The 18,966-nt window shown below is 55.2% G+C and overlaps 1 protein-coding gene and 4 pseudogenes across 1 annotated transcript, besides 4 other annotated features; all 5 read left to right on the top strand.

The window, feature by feature from the left end:
* Positions 1–4,411: a sequence feature (areas not merged during assembly with more than two copies in the genome that could not be assigned to a particular haplotype).
* Positions 707–1,720, top strand: Tc00.1047053505937.132 (annotated as a pseudogene).
* Positions 1,867–2,364, top strand: Tc00.1047053505937.106 (annotated as a pseudogene).
* Positions 4,403–6,148, top strand: Tc00.1047053505937.80 (annotated as a pseudogene).
* Positions 4,412–5,831: a sequence feature (heterozygous, Esmeraldo-like haplotype).
* Positions 5,832–18,966: a sequence feature (areas not merged during assembly with more than two copies in the genome that could not be assigned to a particular haplotype).
* Tc00.1047053505937.70 lies at positions 9,906–12,161 on the top strand (annotated as a pseudogene).
* On the top strand, positions 13,736–18,966 carry Tc00.1047053505937.29 (dispersed gene family protein 1 (DGF-1), putative; the record flags this gene model as incomplete). Its single annotated transcript, XM_804327.1, has 1 exon — positions 13,736–18,966. A coding segment is annotated over one exon (5,231 nt), but the record flags the coding sequence as incomplete, so codon positions are not given.
* Positions 18,602–18,651: a microsatellite.

The raw sequence follows: 18,966 nt of genomic DNA, 5'->3' as shown, positions 1-18,966 counted from the left end.
ATGATCATCACCAGTACTACTACTACTGCTGCTGCTGCTTTTTTCCTGTTCTTTGCTGCCGGTTTTAAGTGGGCTATCCATCATTTCTTGTGGGTGTTCCACACCATTCTTCTCTTTCCTCTGTTTCTGGATGCGTTTTTTTAGCACCGCCGTTGTGGGACCATTGCTTTGCCAACATGCATACGGGGGTGGTGCTCCTTCCCATAGATGTGCCGTGAAAAAATATTAATATATTTTCAAATGCGCCGTGTGCTTCTCTGTGTGCGTGTAATGTGGGGCTTAGGCCTCACCCAGGCAGGGGCAATGACACCTTTGCACCATTGCGAGGCGGCCGTCGAGGCGGTGTACTAGCACAACAAACTGTGCGTTCCATATCACACAGAGTATTCGCTACTGTGGGAATCGAACACTTGTTTTTTGGTGAAACTACCAGGGCTTATCCACTGGGTGCGGTGCGTTGATTCGGCAAAGGGAACAGAAGGACGTCCTCTATGAGGTGTGCCTGTGGAGGGGGAACTGAACTGCTACCTTGGTGACTATAAAATATTGGTATTTATCTGAAACGAGAGGGCGCATCGCTGTGCATGACGAGACTTTATTCATACGGACGTGATGCGGCGGGTGGAGGAGGCCAATGGGCATGAGCAATACGAGAGCGATGCCATTGCTGCCTGTTGAGATGATTTGGGCAGTGATGATGATAATGATGGGGCGAACGCTCTCAGGTAGAAACGCTCTTTTCGATTTCAAGATATTAAAGTTGCACGGTAATGTGCCGCAGGTTGACCGGACCTCTTTTTGTGAGTTTTTCCGACACTTCGGTGGAGCTGCTCGGCGTTCTCCAAAAGGATGTTCTGTTCTGTACAGGCGTGGCTGCCCGAGGATTGTATCCGCCACGGGCCGACTGAAGTGTGCACGACGATCCTCCGACAGATCCAGCGTGTTGTATTCACCGCACTGGACGGTCAATCCCGCATTGGCAACGTTGGGGACTCTCTGCTGTTCCTCATGCCACACGAGGCAGGATGCATCCCATGCGTGAGGACCCTTTATCGCCAAAGAGAGAGGGATCAGTGGCTCTTTACGGGAAATGAGGCGGCAGCAGCAGCAAATGGAAGAATGATAATACGACTCGTCTCTTTCCACCACCTGACGACGTTGGACCCAAAAAGGGAACCACATGTGAATGCAACGCACAGCCACTTACGTGTGCACTGTTATTCGACTTGTCGTGAAGCGGGATGGAGCCGTCAACGAGTCACCTGGCGGAGATGCGAGCTGGAACGATGGTCTCGCCCGACTCGCACCGTGTGTGTTCCCATCGTACATGCGGGCGCACGCAGGGCACTCCAGAGAGCCTATAAACCGGTTTTTAAATTTGTGTATGCCCACATTGGTCACGTCGCACACGGTTTCCTTCTTGGCAAGAGACCCGGTGATGTTTGGGCACAACTGCAGAGCTTTATTGGGGAGGACGCGAAGACCGCGAGAGAGGCGTCTTCTCTCGACACACAGGAGGGCGGAAGAGGGTGCGAGGGCTTTTGAGGTTGGATGCGACTGCAGTTGGAGGCGCGTCACGATGATTGGCCGCGAAGTGTGATTGTGCGGAGGCAGCGCCGTGTGACGTGTAGTACTGCTGGGCGGGGAATTGGACGGAGGCTGGCACGGAGTGAAGAGAGAAGTGACACACCCACGAAGCAAGAGGCCAATGTTGCAGTGACGTTGGTGAAGTGTTTTCCATGGGATGAGCTGAGATGTTTCTCCCATGGCGCTTAGCTGTGCTCGCGCCAGCCCGTGTTTTTTTATCTTTTTGACTCCACAGAGTGTACAGGCTTTTGGTTCTTGCTTGCTTGGCACTCCTCCATCATGGGAGTCAACGAACCACGGCGACCCATCGGGATGCCAAACCCACGGGAATCGTGGGCTTCAGCGTGGTCAATCTGGATCAGTGAGCGGAGACCTGCGGCACCTCATTCTGCGGCGAGTATTTCACGCACTGTCACGGGTATCAGCGTCTGTGTGTGTCTCCCTATGACCGGCATTTGTATGGCGTACGCCCTTGGCAATGCTGAGGGAAAGGGCGGGGATTCCCACGGGCACGTGTCTGCAGTCATAATGCGTAAATTGTGGACTTGTTTGTGCGGCAAGGCAGCAAGGTCGCTCAGGAGAAGCAGCATAGACTGGGAGTACACTTTCTAGCGGCGCGTGTTTGGTGACTACCGAGGCGAATGCCCCAAAGGGACGTATGTGGGTGATGCAGATGCACTGGATATACGCAATGCCATGCCTTGTGACAGGGAGCGAGGCAGGAGTAGCGTGATTCCTCGTGCCATGGACCTATCAACTTTTGAGGAGTTGGGGTGAAGCCAAGGGGACAAGCGTGTGTGTCTTCACCTTCTTGCGGGAGGGCGCGCAGAGGTTGTTTTTCTTTTGTTAATTTTTTCGGTCACTGTGTCTGTGTTGACGTTAATGGGGAGTTTGTTCTTCAGAGGCATTCATTGTGCGATTTGTGCGTGTTTGGTTTCCATCTTTTTCAGCACCGCCAAATATGGTGTTGCGCAGGATCGGAATACATGGATGTGCGAGAGCATCGTGTCGCTCGCCCGTAATAACACACACGCACACAGTTTCAGTGAGTCTGATACGTCACGTTCTTCAGAACGGTCAAAATCACTTGTGGGACGTCACTTCATTTGCGGCCTAGGGACAACGAGGGAAAGGGAGAGATATGCCGAGAACGCAATGCCCCTCCATAATACCGCAGGCTGGCGGCGACAAAGAGCAGAGAGATTCTACTCAACATTGAGAAGAGGGCAGCACTCTGATGATCCGGTTTTGCGCTTTAGGAACCTCTAATGTAGTGTACACCGTGTGGGCCTTTTTGCTGCAGATATGCAGAGGGGTGATGTGAGGTGGAATTATTGTTGAAGGCAGCACGGACACCGCATGACCTTTATTGGAGAGATGCGTGGTGTTATTCCGTGCTTCCTTGCCTGCGTTGTCGCACTCATGCTGTGTGTGCGGATGGCCACAGTAGTGGAGCTGAATACGGTTCAATGTGTGTTGCTCACGGGGACTGCGCGACACATGTTTTTTGTTGGGAGGCCCAAAGGAGGGGCGCATCGCCGTTGCGTGATTCCCGCGGCAGTTCATTACCCTGCAACTGTGCATGCCGCCGTCCGCTGTGCCACTGCAAGCCTTCACCTTTGTGAGAAATGGAGAGCGTGACTGCTGTGGCGGTGGTCGAATGCTCCCGAATTGGCGCTTTTGTTGATCCCACTTAGAGCGCCGAGCAGCGAGGGGCCGCACACGCCCAGGAGGTGGGAGTGTGTGCTGCAACCGCACCTGCGATTTGTATTTGGGATGTGACAAGTTTCTTTGGTATTTTTATTTTTGGTGATATGCGGGGCAGCGGAGTGTTGGCGTGTGCGGGCTGCTCATGGCTGCCTGTGTTGTCTTTCCTGCTGTTCTCCCGCTCAACTCCTTTGCGTGCGACGGACCAAACGTTTTTACGGGCGTGTGGTGGGGCCGCGTTCTTGTTTGGAAAAAAAAGCCTTTCGCAGGCATAATGAGACTGCCGTCTGTGCCACACGAGGCAGCGGGGAATTTCTTGGGATTTATTGGCGGGGTGGCACCGCACCCATGCGGTGTGGTCGATTTTTATTCTACAATGCACGGTGATGGGGATGTGCGGTGACAACTTCCTCCAGTGAAGCGACACGAGCAGCACGGGGAGCGGAACGGAGGAGTGGTGGCTGCGTACTTCCAAGTGATACGTGAATGGCGAATGCAATATGAAAGGCAGCGTCACGGCACTCTTTTGTGACACGCGCATTGCAGATATTTTCCATAAAGCATGCAAATTGCACTCTTTTCTGTTGTGTGGGGGATTACCGTGATGCATCGCTGTTGTGGTGTGTATGATTTGTACTCCCTGCATGTGGCCGTTGCTGCACCGAATTCTTCTCCCACTTTTGTGTGCTTCTTTCAGGGTTTATGTGCCCACCTCCTCCTGGAGAGTGTGTGCGGTGACGGCGGTGCCACAGGGGTGCGGGACCGTGGCGAGCGGAATGCGTGGACGAACCCTCCGCGCTCACCACATTGTTGTTATTGTTGGCTCTCTCCAACACTGTGCTGGGTGGATGGCACCCACTTGCCGTCGTTGTGTTTGTCCTCGTGCATGTGGTGTGCATCACACACCGTGTGGATGACTCTCTTGCTGAGGCTGTCAGTCATGCCTGTGACCCTTGTCTCTTACTCTTATTCCTTTTTTTGCTTGGTGGTTAGTGTTCGGCTTTAACTCAATCCAACTACGAAAACAGGTATATAATCGATTCTCACGCAGAAGAGAACAATAAATAGTCTTTTCTCAGGCGCGGAATTCAACGAAGGTGGCTGAAGGATGTACGTGCTGAAGGGATGCTACGAGTCTGTGTACAATGCGAGTTGGCACCATGTCGTGGAAGTTCCTGGTGGCGAGGGGACGAGAATGGAAGTGAGGGAGGGGAAACCACCGCAGTCATGGACGTACAGGGTAGTTGGCCGAACCCTCGAAAAGGATGACGGTGAGGAGCAATCCGGTGCAGCACGCCTCAGGCTGATGGTGCTCACCTCGGACAAGGGATGGCCGTACACGTGGAAAAATGAAAGACAGGATACTTGTGACTGCTATTTGGACTGTGAGGTGGAGCGAGTGTGGCAGATCGTCAAGAATGATCCAACTGAATGGTTCAGCACTCACCATGGGACTTATTTTGAGCCCAAGCGGCATGTGTTGATTGGGACGCCCGGGATTGGGAAGTCGATGAATGCCGGTTCTTACCTCCTTTACCAGCTGCTACAATACGATGCGGAGCGACTGCAAATGGTTGCGTACGTTATTGCGGATGAGTTATCCCTGTTTGACAAGACAACAAAAAGGGTGTCAAAATACGAGGAAGGGACCAGAATCACGACTATTGTGAAAGGTCTATCTCGGCGTGGGCTTAAGGGGTATATTATTTACGACATTGCAAACGAGGGTCGTAATCCGCCTGCTGGTTTGCCTCCCAGTGAATGGGGCATGATTGTGGTGACAACACCGAACGAGGGCAACTTCAGCGGATGGGAGGAACAAAGTAGATCCTTACGAATCGTAATGAATTGTCCTGAGAAAGACGATGTAAAGGCGATGTGCGTTTGTATGAAGCGCAATGAGCCAACTGTGCAAGCGAAGTACATGAAGGAGGTGGAAGGTCGAATGGATAAAGTGGGACCGCTTCTTCGCTACATCTTTGATAAGAGACCATACAATGGCTGGATTGACACGTGCAGAAGTATAGTTGATAAAATGACCTTGCCGGATACCGACTATTACTTTGTTTTGGGGACTAATAAAATGTGTGATGGTAGCCACGTCTCTCACAAACTTGTAAAGGTCGTACGAGTACGAGGAAAAGAAAATTCCGAATTGACTTTAAATGCACTGATTTCTTCTCACCTTGCGGAATGAGCGTTATGTAAGTTGGCGAAGTTAATGGCGCCGAATGATTTTAATTTACTCATATTGGCCATCAAGGACGATCTCATATCAAAAGCCCTTGAAGATCATTCCTCGTTTGCATTTTTAAGTGAGGACTTTGTAAATGCAATAATACCGAAACTCACGGAGATGAAAATAACAGCAAATGCTCGACTACGTCTCTGTGCGTTGAGAGCGTATCCACATGAGCGCCCTCTCAAGCCCTGTCTTTTACCGTTACTGAAAGATCTTGAGGGGAAGATTAATATAGAGTTTCGGGTGCTGTACAAACCGGAGGCTCAAAACTTTCCGCTGGTGGACGGCTTTTTCTTTTTGGACTCAAATCCAATGACGCTGGTTGGGCTGCGGATGAATACGGCGGGTGCGCATCACACCACCGCCAGCACTGTGCGGCAGTTCACTGAGTGCCTGGCGGCATATTTTAATGGTTGGGGGAAATTATCCCGACAACTGTCGTGGGAGATTATTTATGTGCAGCACAAAGACAACAAGCCGCTAACTGGCTGGCAGAGATGTGATGTCGTCAATCCCGATAATGTGAGCAAGAAGGAAAAACAAAAAATTGCGACGTTCTGGAAAGAAGAGGTGCACCAGTACCAAGTGTCAATATCATCCGGAGACTTTTGAAGGGACGAAGCTCTCCGAAGTATGGAAGAACCGTCGAAATAGGAAAACAAATTGGGGAAAGGGGTAGTTTTGACTTTTGGTAAAGAAATATTGTGGGATTTATTTATTTTTGGATACTTGTGTGTGCATGCGGTGCAGGTGCACCAGCACCAGGTGACAGTTTTACAAAAAGGTGTCAAAAATGTCCAACGCTATCGAACATAACAGTGACAGAAGAAATTAGGGAGGGAGTGGGGTTGTTTGGTTTCTGGTGAAAAACATTGGGTGGTTTTTATATAGTATGTTGATTGTGTGTGTAAATATGAGGCATAATTGGAGAATTGCCCCGGTATGAGGGAATCATTGTGTTTGGCGCTGTCGCAGTACCACTGCATTGTCCATTTTCTTCTATTGTGTTCTGATTCCCATCAATAACAGAAGCATTTTTAAGGGATGGACGAAGCATAATATCTATTGGAGAAATGGTGTGCTCCGTGTGACCGCATGGAGTGAGGCGCCGCGTCATGGGTGGATGAGGGCTCGCTTCTGCGCGTGGCTCTTTGGGTGATTACTGGCTCGGTGTGCGTTGTGTGTTGGCTGCGGGGCTGTGGCCGTATCCCGTTGCCGTGGGATTGAACTGGAGGCGGCAATTTTTTCCCTCATGGGGTTGTTTTTGTGTTGGCGCAAAGCAGACGGCATCTACAAGCGTCCGGACCAGCCGCGTCGTGCCGGGACACAGTTGTGGCACCACGAGGTCTGGGGGCACGTGCTACCGCAGTGCGGGCATTACGATTTATTTGGGAAAGCACGAGGGAGGACAACAGAGGCACAACTGTGCGTGCTGCAGCAAGTCAGCACTGATGCTCTTTTACTTTGTCGGCACTGGAAACTGAGAGTGTGCGCCCTGCGCCTGTTGCTATGCACTCTCATAGCCACGTTTTGAATGGAGCGTGTTGTTGTTTCTTTGAAGCGGGCTCCGTGTGTCAACGCGACAGGGAAACACGGTTGGCGGTGGCAGGAGTCCCTACCGGAACGGCACTGGAGTGCCGGGTTCCCGGAGTGGGTCGCTCGCCGAGGTGGGGACGGCTCTCAGGGATTGTCTCGAGGCTGCTTCTCAATGCCGTTGTTGTTGTTGACGGCAAGTCGCTGATGGGAGAGCGAGAGATAGTGTGCTGTCGTGTGATTTCTCACAGCGGCACTCGTTGGAGCGATGCATGTGTGTTTGCCTTGCGGATGTGGTGTTTTGGATCCCTATTTCACGCTATTCGGTGGTGCAGCGGTGAGCGGAAACGTGATGCAGTCACGAGCTGCACGGGCGTGGTGGACACGGTTACACGAGCCTGTGGAGGATCCGAGCAAATCAAAGTGTACCATGCGGTTTGGGTCTACAAGGAAGGAAGAAACAATGGGTGGCTGAGGGGAGTTGCAATGCACGCGGCTGCGGAAGATGACATGCGTTGCTGAGTTCACGTTGACTGCCACTTTGGATGCTTTTTCTCGAGGCCGTGAATCCTTCTAATTTACTTGGAGGTGCTTGATGACGCCAGACGTGGAAGGCATTTTCATTTCATACGAGGATGGCACACGGGAGACAAGGAAGAAAAAGAGCGACGCCTCGCCAAAAGAGCGGCTGCTGGAACGTTGACGAGACTCGGGATTGTCTGCACGGCCAGCTGCATGTCCTCTGCAGGATGTTCCTTGAGGCGTTCATTGGCGCGGGAGTGAGGTGCACGCACGGGCAGGCACCGCAACAACCGTCTCATTACTTCTCCGTTGCACAAATGAGACGACGCACATCAGGCGTGGCAGGTGACGTCCTCTGCGAACCTCCTCCCTTCTCTTCTGTTTCACATCTTGGCATTTTCTGCGCTGTGAAAACCGCTCCCATTGGCCGTCTTCTGTGACACGAGAGCCGCCTGTATTCCTCTCCATCGCATGAAAGAGTCGTGAGGAGGGCTTGAGGGTGCGTTGAGGAGCCGCGTGGTCTCTGCGAGCATGTCCTCCGTTTTTCATAGGTGTTGAATTTTGGATTACCGAAACGCACCTTGAGTGCTTGCGTTAGAGGCTCGCATGACTGAGAGGCAAACGTCTCTGTGGAGGTGAAGGAGGGCCACGCCATTGGGAGGAGGAAGAGTGAATGGGTGGGTGGGTGGTGTCTGTGGCCCATATGTGATGCCCGACTGATGCTTCACGTTGTTTGGTGCTATTATCATTTGCATCCACAAAGAATGGCTTTGGGTGCAGCACCCACGAGCTCTTCTGTGGTTGGCCGAGGTTGCTCTAATGCTGCTTCCCCCAACCCTGTCTGTGTCGGTGTGTTGTATGATAGTGAGCATGGCTCTTCTTCCGTGCTGTGCATTTGCCGCGCAAGCTGTCGATGGTCTGTGTGAAATATGTGATGATTTGCGGCATTTTGTTGGATTTTGCTTTGATGTTTGCCGCGGGGTGACAGCCAGATTGGAGTCGTTGCTTTTTCTTTACTGTGACCACGTGCGGTGTTTATGGGAGGCCTCTCAGAGAAGAGCAAGTCGACATTCTTGTGAAGCCCAGGCATGATGCCACACAGCTTATTGACATGGAATGAGTTGAGAGGTTTGCATATAAGCTCCTGTGCATTCTTGCCGTGGTGCTCCTCATGCACAGCCCATGGAGACGACAGGCTGAGGATTGTCAATGGGCTTCTCAATGAGCGGAGGGGAGCATACTGCCTTGTCTGCTGATTGAAGGTCCGGGCGTCACGGATGATGCATGGGGCAGGCAGAACTTTGTGCATGGCGGGGTGAGGAGACGAAGGGCTGATTGTTTGATTGTTAGCGACGAGTCCTGCCTCACTGCTTAGAGGGGGCTGTCGTGGACTGGGGCAACCTGTTTTGAGTGTCCAGACACTGCTTGCACCGAGTGGCGGGGTGCCGTGTTGGTGTGTGCGCGGCGGCATCGTGCGGGACGGCTGCGTGGCGTTTACGGACTGTGTGCCTGTGAGCCGATGAACGTGGCGGGAGGCGTGTCTGAGGGGAATCCACGAAAGAAGGAGTGACCTGCGTTTGGCGGTGCTGCTGTGCGTAGTGCGAGGGAAGAAGAAAAACAATTACTTTCTGACATGTCGGTGGGTATGCCACGGCCACCGATGAGTTCTCAGGGAGGGGGAAAGGAGGGAGACGGAGACTGTGCGCATCGACTGCGGCGTGTGGTGCCACAGGATGCGATTGACATTGTGAAGGATGTGACGGCCGTCATTCGTGCAGCAGAGCGTCACCTGCATCTTTTTGCCTGCAGAGCTTGCAGGTGCCGCGAGGAGGTGCAGGCGACCCCTCATCATTGGGACGTTGGGGCTGTTTTCCCTCTCTGCTCAGCGGGAGAAGCAACTCTTCCTGCAAGTGGTGTGCTTTTCTGCATCGATACACCCAACGGGTTGTCACGCCGCCGTGTCGTTGCAGTGCCACTCTTGTGTCCTTCACTTCACACGTGGCCCTTTCTCATTTGTCTTATTTGCAGGGCCGTGGCCTGCGGTCCTCCATTGGGAGGCTGCTCACATTTTGAAGTTATTTTTTTTATGCTTTTGAGGGGTGCTGTGAATAATGGCTGCGGGGATGGTGATGTTGTGTTTCGCTGTGAGTGGTAGCGGTGTGTACTGCTGTTGTACTGTCTTTTTGCCGCTGTCGTTGTCCTTTTCACTTATTGAAAAAAACACGCTAGGAAATCAGGCGCTAATCGCTACTTTGAAATTCGAAGACTCTGAAAGGACCAACAGCACGCACACCGCCCACACACACATATTTATATGCAGTTACGTGTTGCTGCTGTCAATGCACCCCGCACAAACAACCGTCACCGCGTGACCGGATCCAGCTGAAGGAGGAGGGAAGGAAGAGAGAGTGAGCCGCAGAGGCCTAACATGTCCCGGTATGTGTTTACTTTTGCGCCGCTGCTCCTCCTTCTCGTGATTATGATGTGCTGCGGCAGTGGAGGTGCACACGCTGTGGAGAGCAAGCCAGGGGGTGTGCAGCTGCCGCAATGGGTCGATATTTTTGTGCCGAATAAGACGCAGGTGTTGCCAAAAGATGGGACTGGTAAGACTGGGGTGAAGAATGCATTTGTCTCACCCTCACTTGTCCGTGTTGGTGGGGTAATGATTGCATTTGCTGAGGGCTTCCTAGAATATAACGGCCATTACGAGAAATTATTTGGGACTCGTTATTCCGACATTGTGGCTGGGTACATCAAGGCTGCGGAGACGTGGCTGTCCATTGTCGCTGAGATCGCCAAGAAGGAATGGAGGGCAGACACCGTGCTTGGCAGTAGGAATGGCGATGATCGTTTGCGCTTTTTTTGTTGGCCCGCATCCATTGCAGGGGACAATAAGGTGTTTCCACTTGCGGGAATCTGTGAATAGAAGTACGACAATGATGATGAGGAATGGGCGGCGGGTGACTCAGCTATTCAACTGGTTGAGGATGTGGCCACGCAGCCCAAGGACGGCGAGCCGAGTGGAATGATCAACTGGGAGGAATCCAAATATTTCTTGCAACAGATCTCCAAACACACTCAAGGCCACATGAAGGATTTTGTGACTGCTGGTGGCTCAGGCATTGTGATGCAGAATGACACGCTTGTGTTTTCCCTGAGTGCGAGGAACGGGAAAAATCAACCTTTCTCCATGATCAATTATTCGACGGACAAGGAGAACAACTGGGTGTTCCCAGAGGGCATTTTTTCTGTGGAATGCCTTGGCCCCCGCATCACCAAATGGGCGAATGGACAGATTCTCATGATTGCTGAATGTTTTGAAGGCCAGAGTGTGTTCGAGTCGCGTGACATGGGGACAACGTGGACGGAGGCCATCGGGACACTCTCAGGCGTGTGGGTCATTTAATACTCAAGAGTCCGTTGGGACGAAGGTTTGCGTGTGGGAGCCCTCATCGCTGCGACCATTGGGGGAAGGAAGGTGATGCTGTACACTCAGAGAGGGTACGCCTCGGGGGAGTAAAGTGACAAGGCGCTCTGCCTTTGGGTCACGGACAATAGCCGCACGTTCCATGTTGGGCCGCTTTTTGCGGAGAATGCTATGGGTGAGACGCTTGCCAACGCCCTGCTGTACTCGGATGGTGCGTTGCACCTTTCACGAGAGAGTATTGTGGGAACGCGCCGGGGCATATCCCTTGCCCGCCTGACGGAGGAGCTGAAGACGATCAACTCCGTCCTCAGCACTTGGGCGCAGCTGGATGCCTCTTTCTCCGAGTCGTCCACACCCACGGCTGGTCTGGTTGGATTCTTGTCCAATACGTCGTCCGGCGATGTCACGTGGATCGACGAGCACCGTTGCGTGAATGCAATTGCGACAAAAGCAGCGAAGGCCAAAAATGGGTTCAAATTCACGGGGTCTGGGCCCGGGACAACATGGCCCGTGAACGGCCGGGAGGATAATAACCAGTACGGCTTTGTGAACTACGATTTCACTATTGTGGCGACGGTGATCGTTCATGAGGTTCCGAAGAAGAGTACTTTTCTTCTGGGTGCGGGTCTGGGAACGGTCCCGGCAAGAAGATCATTGGGCTGCCGTACAGCATGAATAAAGCGTGGGAGACGGTGTTTGACGGCACAAAGACAGCAAAGGACAGCAATTGGGAGCCGGGGAGAGAATATCAGGTGGCGCTGACGCTTCAAGACGGCAACAAGGCCATCCGTGTACGTGGATGGCCGGCTTGTGGGGAGCCCAGAGACGATACCAACAGTTGGGGCGCGGAAGCTGAAGTCTCATTCCTCTAAATTGGGGAGGCGAGGGAGACATCAACAGCAGCGTGACGGTGACGAACGTCTTTCTGTACGACCGCCCACTGAGTGTCGGTGAACTAAAAATGCTCAGGAAAAGTGACGGTAAAAAAGGGAAACGGTGACGGTTCCATGCGTGGGGGCGTCTCTCGGGTGCTTCTGCTGCTGGGGCTAAGCGGCTTTGTAGCTCTTTACTGAGGAATCGCAGTGAGGACTTCCTGCTTCCAGCGGGAACATATGCGTCTTTCCACGCGCTCTTTCAAAGTAATTGCCACTTTCTGTGAACACTTTGTTTTGACCATTTTATTTTACTTTAGATTCTTTTTTGCTGCGCAGGGCTTTTCCTCCATGTGGAAGCATGCTCTCCCCAGCACCAGCACCGCGGGGTTGTTGTTTGTTTTCTTCTTTCCACCCCGTGTTGTGGTCCTCCGAAAATTACGGGATCTACTGAGTGTTTTTTTTTTTGATTGACCAGAGACGCTCCCGGCATTGTGTGCCACGCCGATGGCGCCGGCTAATAAAAGAGAGAATGGAATGGGGGCACGAAACCGCGCCGGGTGTCCCAGTGGAATATAAATAATGTGTGGGCACCTGGTGTTTAAACGACTGGAAGGAGTGCAACATATTTATTTATTTCTTATCTGCAGGCGAGACACACACACCGATTTGGAGGTCACGCAGCAGCGTGCAGTTTTTTCTTGTTTTTGAGTGAATGCATAATGGAAGACGAATACATCCTCGTCTTTTTACTTTTCAGCATGTGTGCCGCGGCTTTCCACAGCGTGGGCAGCCGTGCGGTGTTGCGTTTCAGCAGTCATTCTGTTTGTTTTTTTTGTCTGGCACTATTGTGTGGTTGTGTGTCCCCTCAGATGCTTTTTTTTTTTTTTTTGTGGTCGTAGGCACAGAGACGAGACACTTACACGATATATGTATTGCAGTGTAGTTGGTTGCTCCTCTTGCGCTCTGTGGTGGCAGTTGCGTGTGGCTGCTGCTCCCCCGTTGTGTTGTTGGGGGAGGAGGCGCGTGATGGCGTCGGTGGAGAAGGAAGGCACCGACCGCTGCTGACGGTGACGGTCTTTGCAGCAGGCGATCTGAGGGGATGGCGTGACTAGTGTAACCACCAACCGAGATGGATGAGGACCGCACCGCATCTCTCTTCCCCCTCATCATCTTCTCAGTCTACAGCAGCCACAGGCCACACGCACCGCGCGGCAGCGGCGCGACCATCATTCGGACGGCTGCGAGCCAATCGGACTGTGCAATTGATGTGGACCCTTCTTCCCCGTGTCTGCGTACTGCCGCCGTGCTTCTTTATTCTTCATTTCGTCATTGTGTATGCCGTGCGCGTCTGATTTTGCTGTTTCTTGTGCTGTGCCGACCCATCGGTCACACTAGCGGCGCCAATGGTCATGTTTTTTTTTGCCGGGACCCTGTTACTTGGCACGGTGGCTGTGTGGGGCTGTGTGGGCGGTGGGAGGGCGATGGCGTCACTGATTTGATTGCGTCTGCGCGGCTTTGTGTCGGTGGCTGTGGTGGGGACTGTCCGTGGCCGGATGCTTCTGTGTGCCACTGTGTTTGGTTACTGTTGTTGCTGCCTCTGCCTTCTTCCCCTCTGACCGTGCAGTTAGAGCTATTTCGGCTTGACCAGCAGAATTAACTTTTCAAGGTATTAGTTATTGCTCGCGGCAGTATTAGGATTATTAGTAGTGGTATAGCGATCTATCGGATTTGTGCTTTTGGATTCTCCATCTGTAGAAAGGGATTTATTAGAAAGGTGCTACGGTCGACGGAGCGAGTGCGACACACCACGACAACCCTATTGGTACCTGTCTGGGTGGGTGGATGTGGTCTTCGGTGGGTGCGTGTCCGCGCAGCCGGCACCGTGTGCGGCGCAGTGCCATTGCAGCTGTGCGTGTGGCGCTTCTTTTGGCGTTGGCGCTGGCTGCTGCTGCTGCGTGGATGCCTGCGGTGCATGCGGTGGTGTTGCGACTGCGGGGCGGCACGGTGGACAGAGCCATCACGGTTGGCCGCGCCGTGGACACGGTGCTGATGGACGGCGTGTGCATCACGAACGGCGTGGCTGTGGTGTTCGACGTCGCTGCGATGCTTCCCGGTGCGCTGCGCATTGAAATGAGGAACTGCGTGTGCGACGGCGGTGCGCAGATCTACGTGCGGGGCTACAGCGGCGAGCCGACGAGTGACCGGAGCCTGGAGGTGAGCGTGAGCGGGCTGTCCGGGAGCTACTGCTCGCTTGTGTTTGTGGACAACCTGCCGGCACACACGAACGTGACGGTCCGTGACTCGACGATTGTGACGGCGGGACCGATGCGCTACTCGCAGCTGAGTGGGCTGACGGACGCGGTGGCGTCGCCGCTTGTGCTGCACGCGACGTCGCTGTTGCAGTCGCAGCTGCGTGTGAGCAACACTGTGCTGAGGTCGTCGCGGGCGGGCGGGTCGGCGGTGTACGTTGGCGGCGGTGTGGACCTGCTGTCGAGCGCGGTGGTGCTTGACGGCGTGTTGCTGGAGGCGTCGGGCGGTCCGACCGCGTCCGCGATGCGTGTGGCGTCCTCGTCGCGCCTCAGTCTGCGGAGCCACTCGGTGTTCTCCGTGACGAACGTGTCGGTTGTGAGCAGCGGCGGCGGCATTGTGCTCGGAGAGCGCCTTGCGGTGCTTGATTCGGTGCTGCGCTTCGTGGCCGTCGAGGGGTCTGCTGCGTCGTCGCTGGTGCGCTGCGACGGTGGGACGGTCGGTGACGGCGGGTGGATGGAGCTGCGCGACGTGTGGGCGGTGGGCGAGGCGTCGTCTGTGGCGTCGCTGTCGGGGGTGACGCTGAGCGGCGGCGCTGTGTCGATTGCGCGCTGCACTGCCGCCGGCGCGACGCTCGTCTCCGGGCCGACGATCACGAGCGGCGTCGTGTGGGTGCAGTGCAACCGTGCCGGCGGCCGGGTGCTGCAGAGCAGCGGAGACTATCGCATGGCCGGCCTGCCCTCCGTGAGCGTGGTGCCGTGCGACGGCTGTGCGGCTGCGCTGGCGTGCTTCGATGTGCTGACTGCGTCGTTCTCCGACTGCGTGTGCAGCTGCCGTGCCGGCGGTGTGGGCGACGCGTGCATGCCGTTCGACGTGCCGCCTGCGAGGGCCGGCGGCGGTGGTGGCGGTGCGCAGGGCTGCGTGAGTGGCGTGACGCTGACGGAGTCGGTGACGGTTGGCGGTGGGCAGGCGACGGCGTGCTTCGACTCGGTGGTGTTCAGCGGGCCGATCACTGTGGCGGTGGACCTGCGCTCGATGGATGCGTTCGCTGACGCGCTGAACGTGACGCTGCGCGACTGCGTGCTTGCGGGCGGGTCGCAGCTGCGGATTGGCGGCCTCAGCGAGAGCACGGCGCTTTCGAAACCTCACGCCCTCGTCAACATGACGAATGTGACTTCACTGGAGGGCACGATTGTGCTGCATGGCGCGATACCGCTGCACTCGAGTATACTGCTGGCGAACTCAACGCTGCGCGCGACGGTTGGCGGGTCGCAGTACGTGCCGGTGACTCCTGGCCGTGCGGGATCCCGGTACGGCCCCGTGCTTGTCCTGGACGGTGTCCGGCTTCTGTCGACGCGGTTTGTCATGACGCGGTCGACGCTGGTGTGTGGCGGGGAATTGTGCGCTGCGATCCTCGTGGAGCGCAGCCTCGTCGTGAACAAGTCCAGCGTCTTTTACATGGACAACTGCGCTGTCCTGTCGCGGACGCACGTGATTTACGCTCTTGCGTCGGAACTGCGTGTTGGCAGCGGCTCCGTGTTCTCCATACAGAACAGCTCGTGGAGTGCGCCGAGCACCGAATTCCACAAGGGCTCGTGCGTGTTCAAGGGTGTTGTTTTGGATGGCGGCAGCGTGCTGCAGGTTGTGTCCAGCACTTTCCGTCTTGGCTTCGCCATGCTCATGGCAAACACGCTGACTGTGACTGGCGGCAGCTGGCTGGTGCACCGCGACAACGAGTTTCGCACCGCCTACGTTGTGTACGTGGCTGCCTACTACGGCGTTGCATTTTGCGATCGGAGTGTGTGGTCGATACTTTACAACAACTTGACGTACGGCTCGTACTTGTCAACAAGTGTAAGTATGACAAGCAACTGGTCACCGCCATCCGACACGCGCCCGACCATCTACGGCGTGTGCAACGAGGCAATGGGCTCTCCTGTGACGAATTACGGAGAAGACCTCAATATTGGAGCACCCGTGACGGTGTTGGACTGTGGCGCGTGCACCGTGGACTCCGTGTGCTTTGCAGCGAGGACGAGCAGCATCAGCGGCTGTGAGTGTGTGTGCGCTGCTGGCGGCTACGGTGACACGTGCCTGCCAGCAGCGGTTCCGGACGGCCTTGGGCCGCTCCCGCTCCCCGACGCGAAGGACACGGAGGTCCGCTGCGTGCACGGTGGCAGCATCAGCTCCGTGGAATATCCTGGTCCCGGTGTGCGTGGTCTGTGCTTCGTCAACGTGACCTTTACTGATGCGATTGTGCTGGACCTGTGGAGCTTCGACGCGCCAGAACAAACACTCAACATCACGCTGCTGCAGTGCGTCCTCATAGGCCTGTCGATCAAGGGAAGTGGTGCGAGAGTGCACGTGAACGTGACATCCTTGGTATTGGATCCTGGTGCATTGGAGTTTGAGGGTGATTTTGGTGCGAGCTCGCAGATACTGGTGGTGGGCAGCACGCTTGTGACGACGTCGAGCCACGCCATTTCCTTTGTGAAGTTTTTTCTCGGTGCGAACTCGACGCTGCTGCTACTTGACAACCGCATCGAGGGGAATCGGTACGCAATTTGTTTCACCATTGTTGCTGTCGTTGATGGTGGCGGGATCATTGTGAAGGGAAATACGCTGAGGACAACGGAGGAAGATGAGGGTGTGGAATCATCTGTTTGCGTTAATGCCGTTGGAGTGAAGAACGGCGGCTACATTGACGTGGAGAACAACACGATGAGCTCGGTCAATGGCGTTATTCTTTTTGGGGATACCACCGTGAGCTCCGCGGGGCTGCTGAGAGTGGCGGATTGCACCTTCGCTGGCGGTACTGAATTTTTTGATCCTGCGCTGGTGTATTTGTCTGGCTCGGTGACCCTCGAGGGCGGTGCGCAGTGGCGTGTGACGGACAACAACGTAAGTGCAGCCTCAATAATAAGTATATCGCGTCCCGAGCACAAAATTCGGCTGTCAGACAGTGGCACCACCGTGGCGCTTGCAAACAACCGTCAGGTGGAGGGAAGTGCAGTCTTTGCCAAACTTCTTCCACCGAACACGATTGTGGCGTCGCCCGCGCAATTTGTGGTTGGGTGCAACCTGCACGGCGATGAGGAGGTGTCGTACGACGATGTGTTTCCGGAGGAAGTGGTGATTTTCAGGTGTGGCACGTGCAACGACGACGCGGCGTGCTACATGCCCGGGACGGAGTCGGTGGACCGCAGCTCGTGCTCGTGCAGCTGCAGGGTCGGATGGCATGGCGCGTCGTGTCTTCCCCTCGAGGTGCCCGACACGGTCGTGCCGCCCTTGCCGGAGAGAGCCGTCGACGGCGACACGAGCTGCGTGGTGAACCAGACACTGACGAGCCTCACGCTGAAGATGTGGAAGACGCACCACTGCTACGTGGATGTGACATTCAGCGGCGTGGGTGCTGTGTTGACGTTTTTCCTCAACAGTATGCCGCTGCATCTCCCCATCAACATCACTTTCACTGGGTGCACATTCTGTGGCGGTGCCGCGCTGCAGTTTGTTGGTGGTGCTGAGGCGGCGGAGTCATCTGGCGTCCTGATCCGCGTGAGCCAGACAGTGATGCGTTCCTCCACCGTTGCTTTTATGCGTGCTCTCCCGCAGTACTGCGACATTGCCGTCACGGAGATAGATGCGGTGCAGTCTTCTGTCGTCCAGCTGCCGGACATTATGAGCAACATGCTGAGTGTTGTGATGCTGCACGAAGTTGTCTTGAGTGCGTCCTCGCTGTTGGCCAGTAAATTCAAGGTGCATGGGTCGAGTTATCGCGGGTTTGGTTTTTACTCGACAGGAGCGTTAAAGCTGGTGCGTGGCAGCTCGCTCTATGTGCGGTACTGCAGCTTCGAGGAATACATGCATCTGTTGTACATGCATATCCTCAGTGTCCACGATCACTCTGTTTTTGCGCTGCTCAACAATACAATGGCCTTTGGGGCAAGCCTTCTTTATCTGCGCCACGGATTCAGCGTGTCGGATCACAGCGTGTTGCGCGTGGTGGGGAACAGCGGCTCCGTGCGCTACGCCATCTGTAACGACAACTTGTGGACCGTTCAGCAGTCAAGCTGGTTGGATTGGCGTGACAACGACGTGGGTTTGGGTGCAATGATATACGGCACTGATTCCGCTTTTGTGAGCATCGACGGCAGTAGTGTGCTGACGCTGACGGGCTGCAAGATGGGCTCGACGGGGTTGCCGGTGTCCCTGCTATCTCGGGCTGACGCCGGCTACCGGTTTGTTGCTGGGTGTCTGACGGTCGCGGGACGGGAGGTGACGACGGCGGAAGAACTGGAGCTCCACGGCATCACCAACGTGACGACGGTTGCTGTGTGCGGGGAGTGCACGAAGGATGGCGACTGCTTTGCTCCGCTGACTACGGCGGTCAGTGACTGCAAGTGCCAGTGCGCTGCTGGAGGGCACGGCGATGTGTGCGTCCCTGCGCCTGTGCCTGCTGGCCCGCCACCGCCACCGCTACCACCAGCAACACCCACGCCGCCACCACCGCCGGTTGGTGAGTGCATCAGCGACTTGGTGTACCCCGAGGTTGCGCAGTCTGTGGGCGGCGGGCTGTCGTGGCTGTGCTACCGCAACGTGACGTTCAGCGGGGGCGGCATGAGCCTGACGGTGCTGATTGGGGCGATGGCGGGCGACGTGGCGAATGTCACGTTCGATGGATGCACGTGGAGGGACGGCGCCGTGCTGTTACTGTTGGGCAATGCGTACGCCGCTGTGGGGTCGCTTAACATCGTCGTCACCGGCAACACGTTCCGTGACGCGCTGCTCAGCCCGGAGGGTGTGTTTCCACCGCGCACGAACATCAC

Source organism: Trypanosoma cruzi, genomic scaffold (assembly GCF_000209065.1).
Source record: "Trypanosoma cruzi strain CL Brener 1047053515919 genomic scaffold, whole genome shotgun sequence".
In the NCBI taxonomy this organism is placed as follows: Eukaryota; Euglenozoa; class Kinetoplastea; order Trypanosomatida; family Trypanosomatidae; genus Trypanosoma; species Trypanosoma cruzi.
The sequence above is the reverse complement of the archived record's forward strand: the minus strand, read 5'-3'. Positions and strand labels throughout refer to the sequence as shown.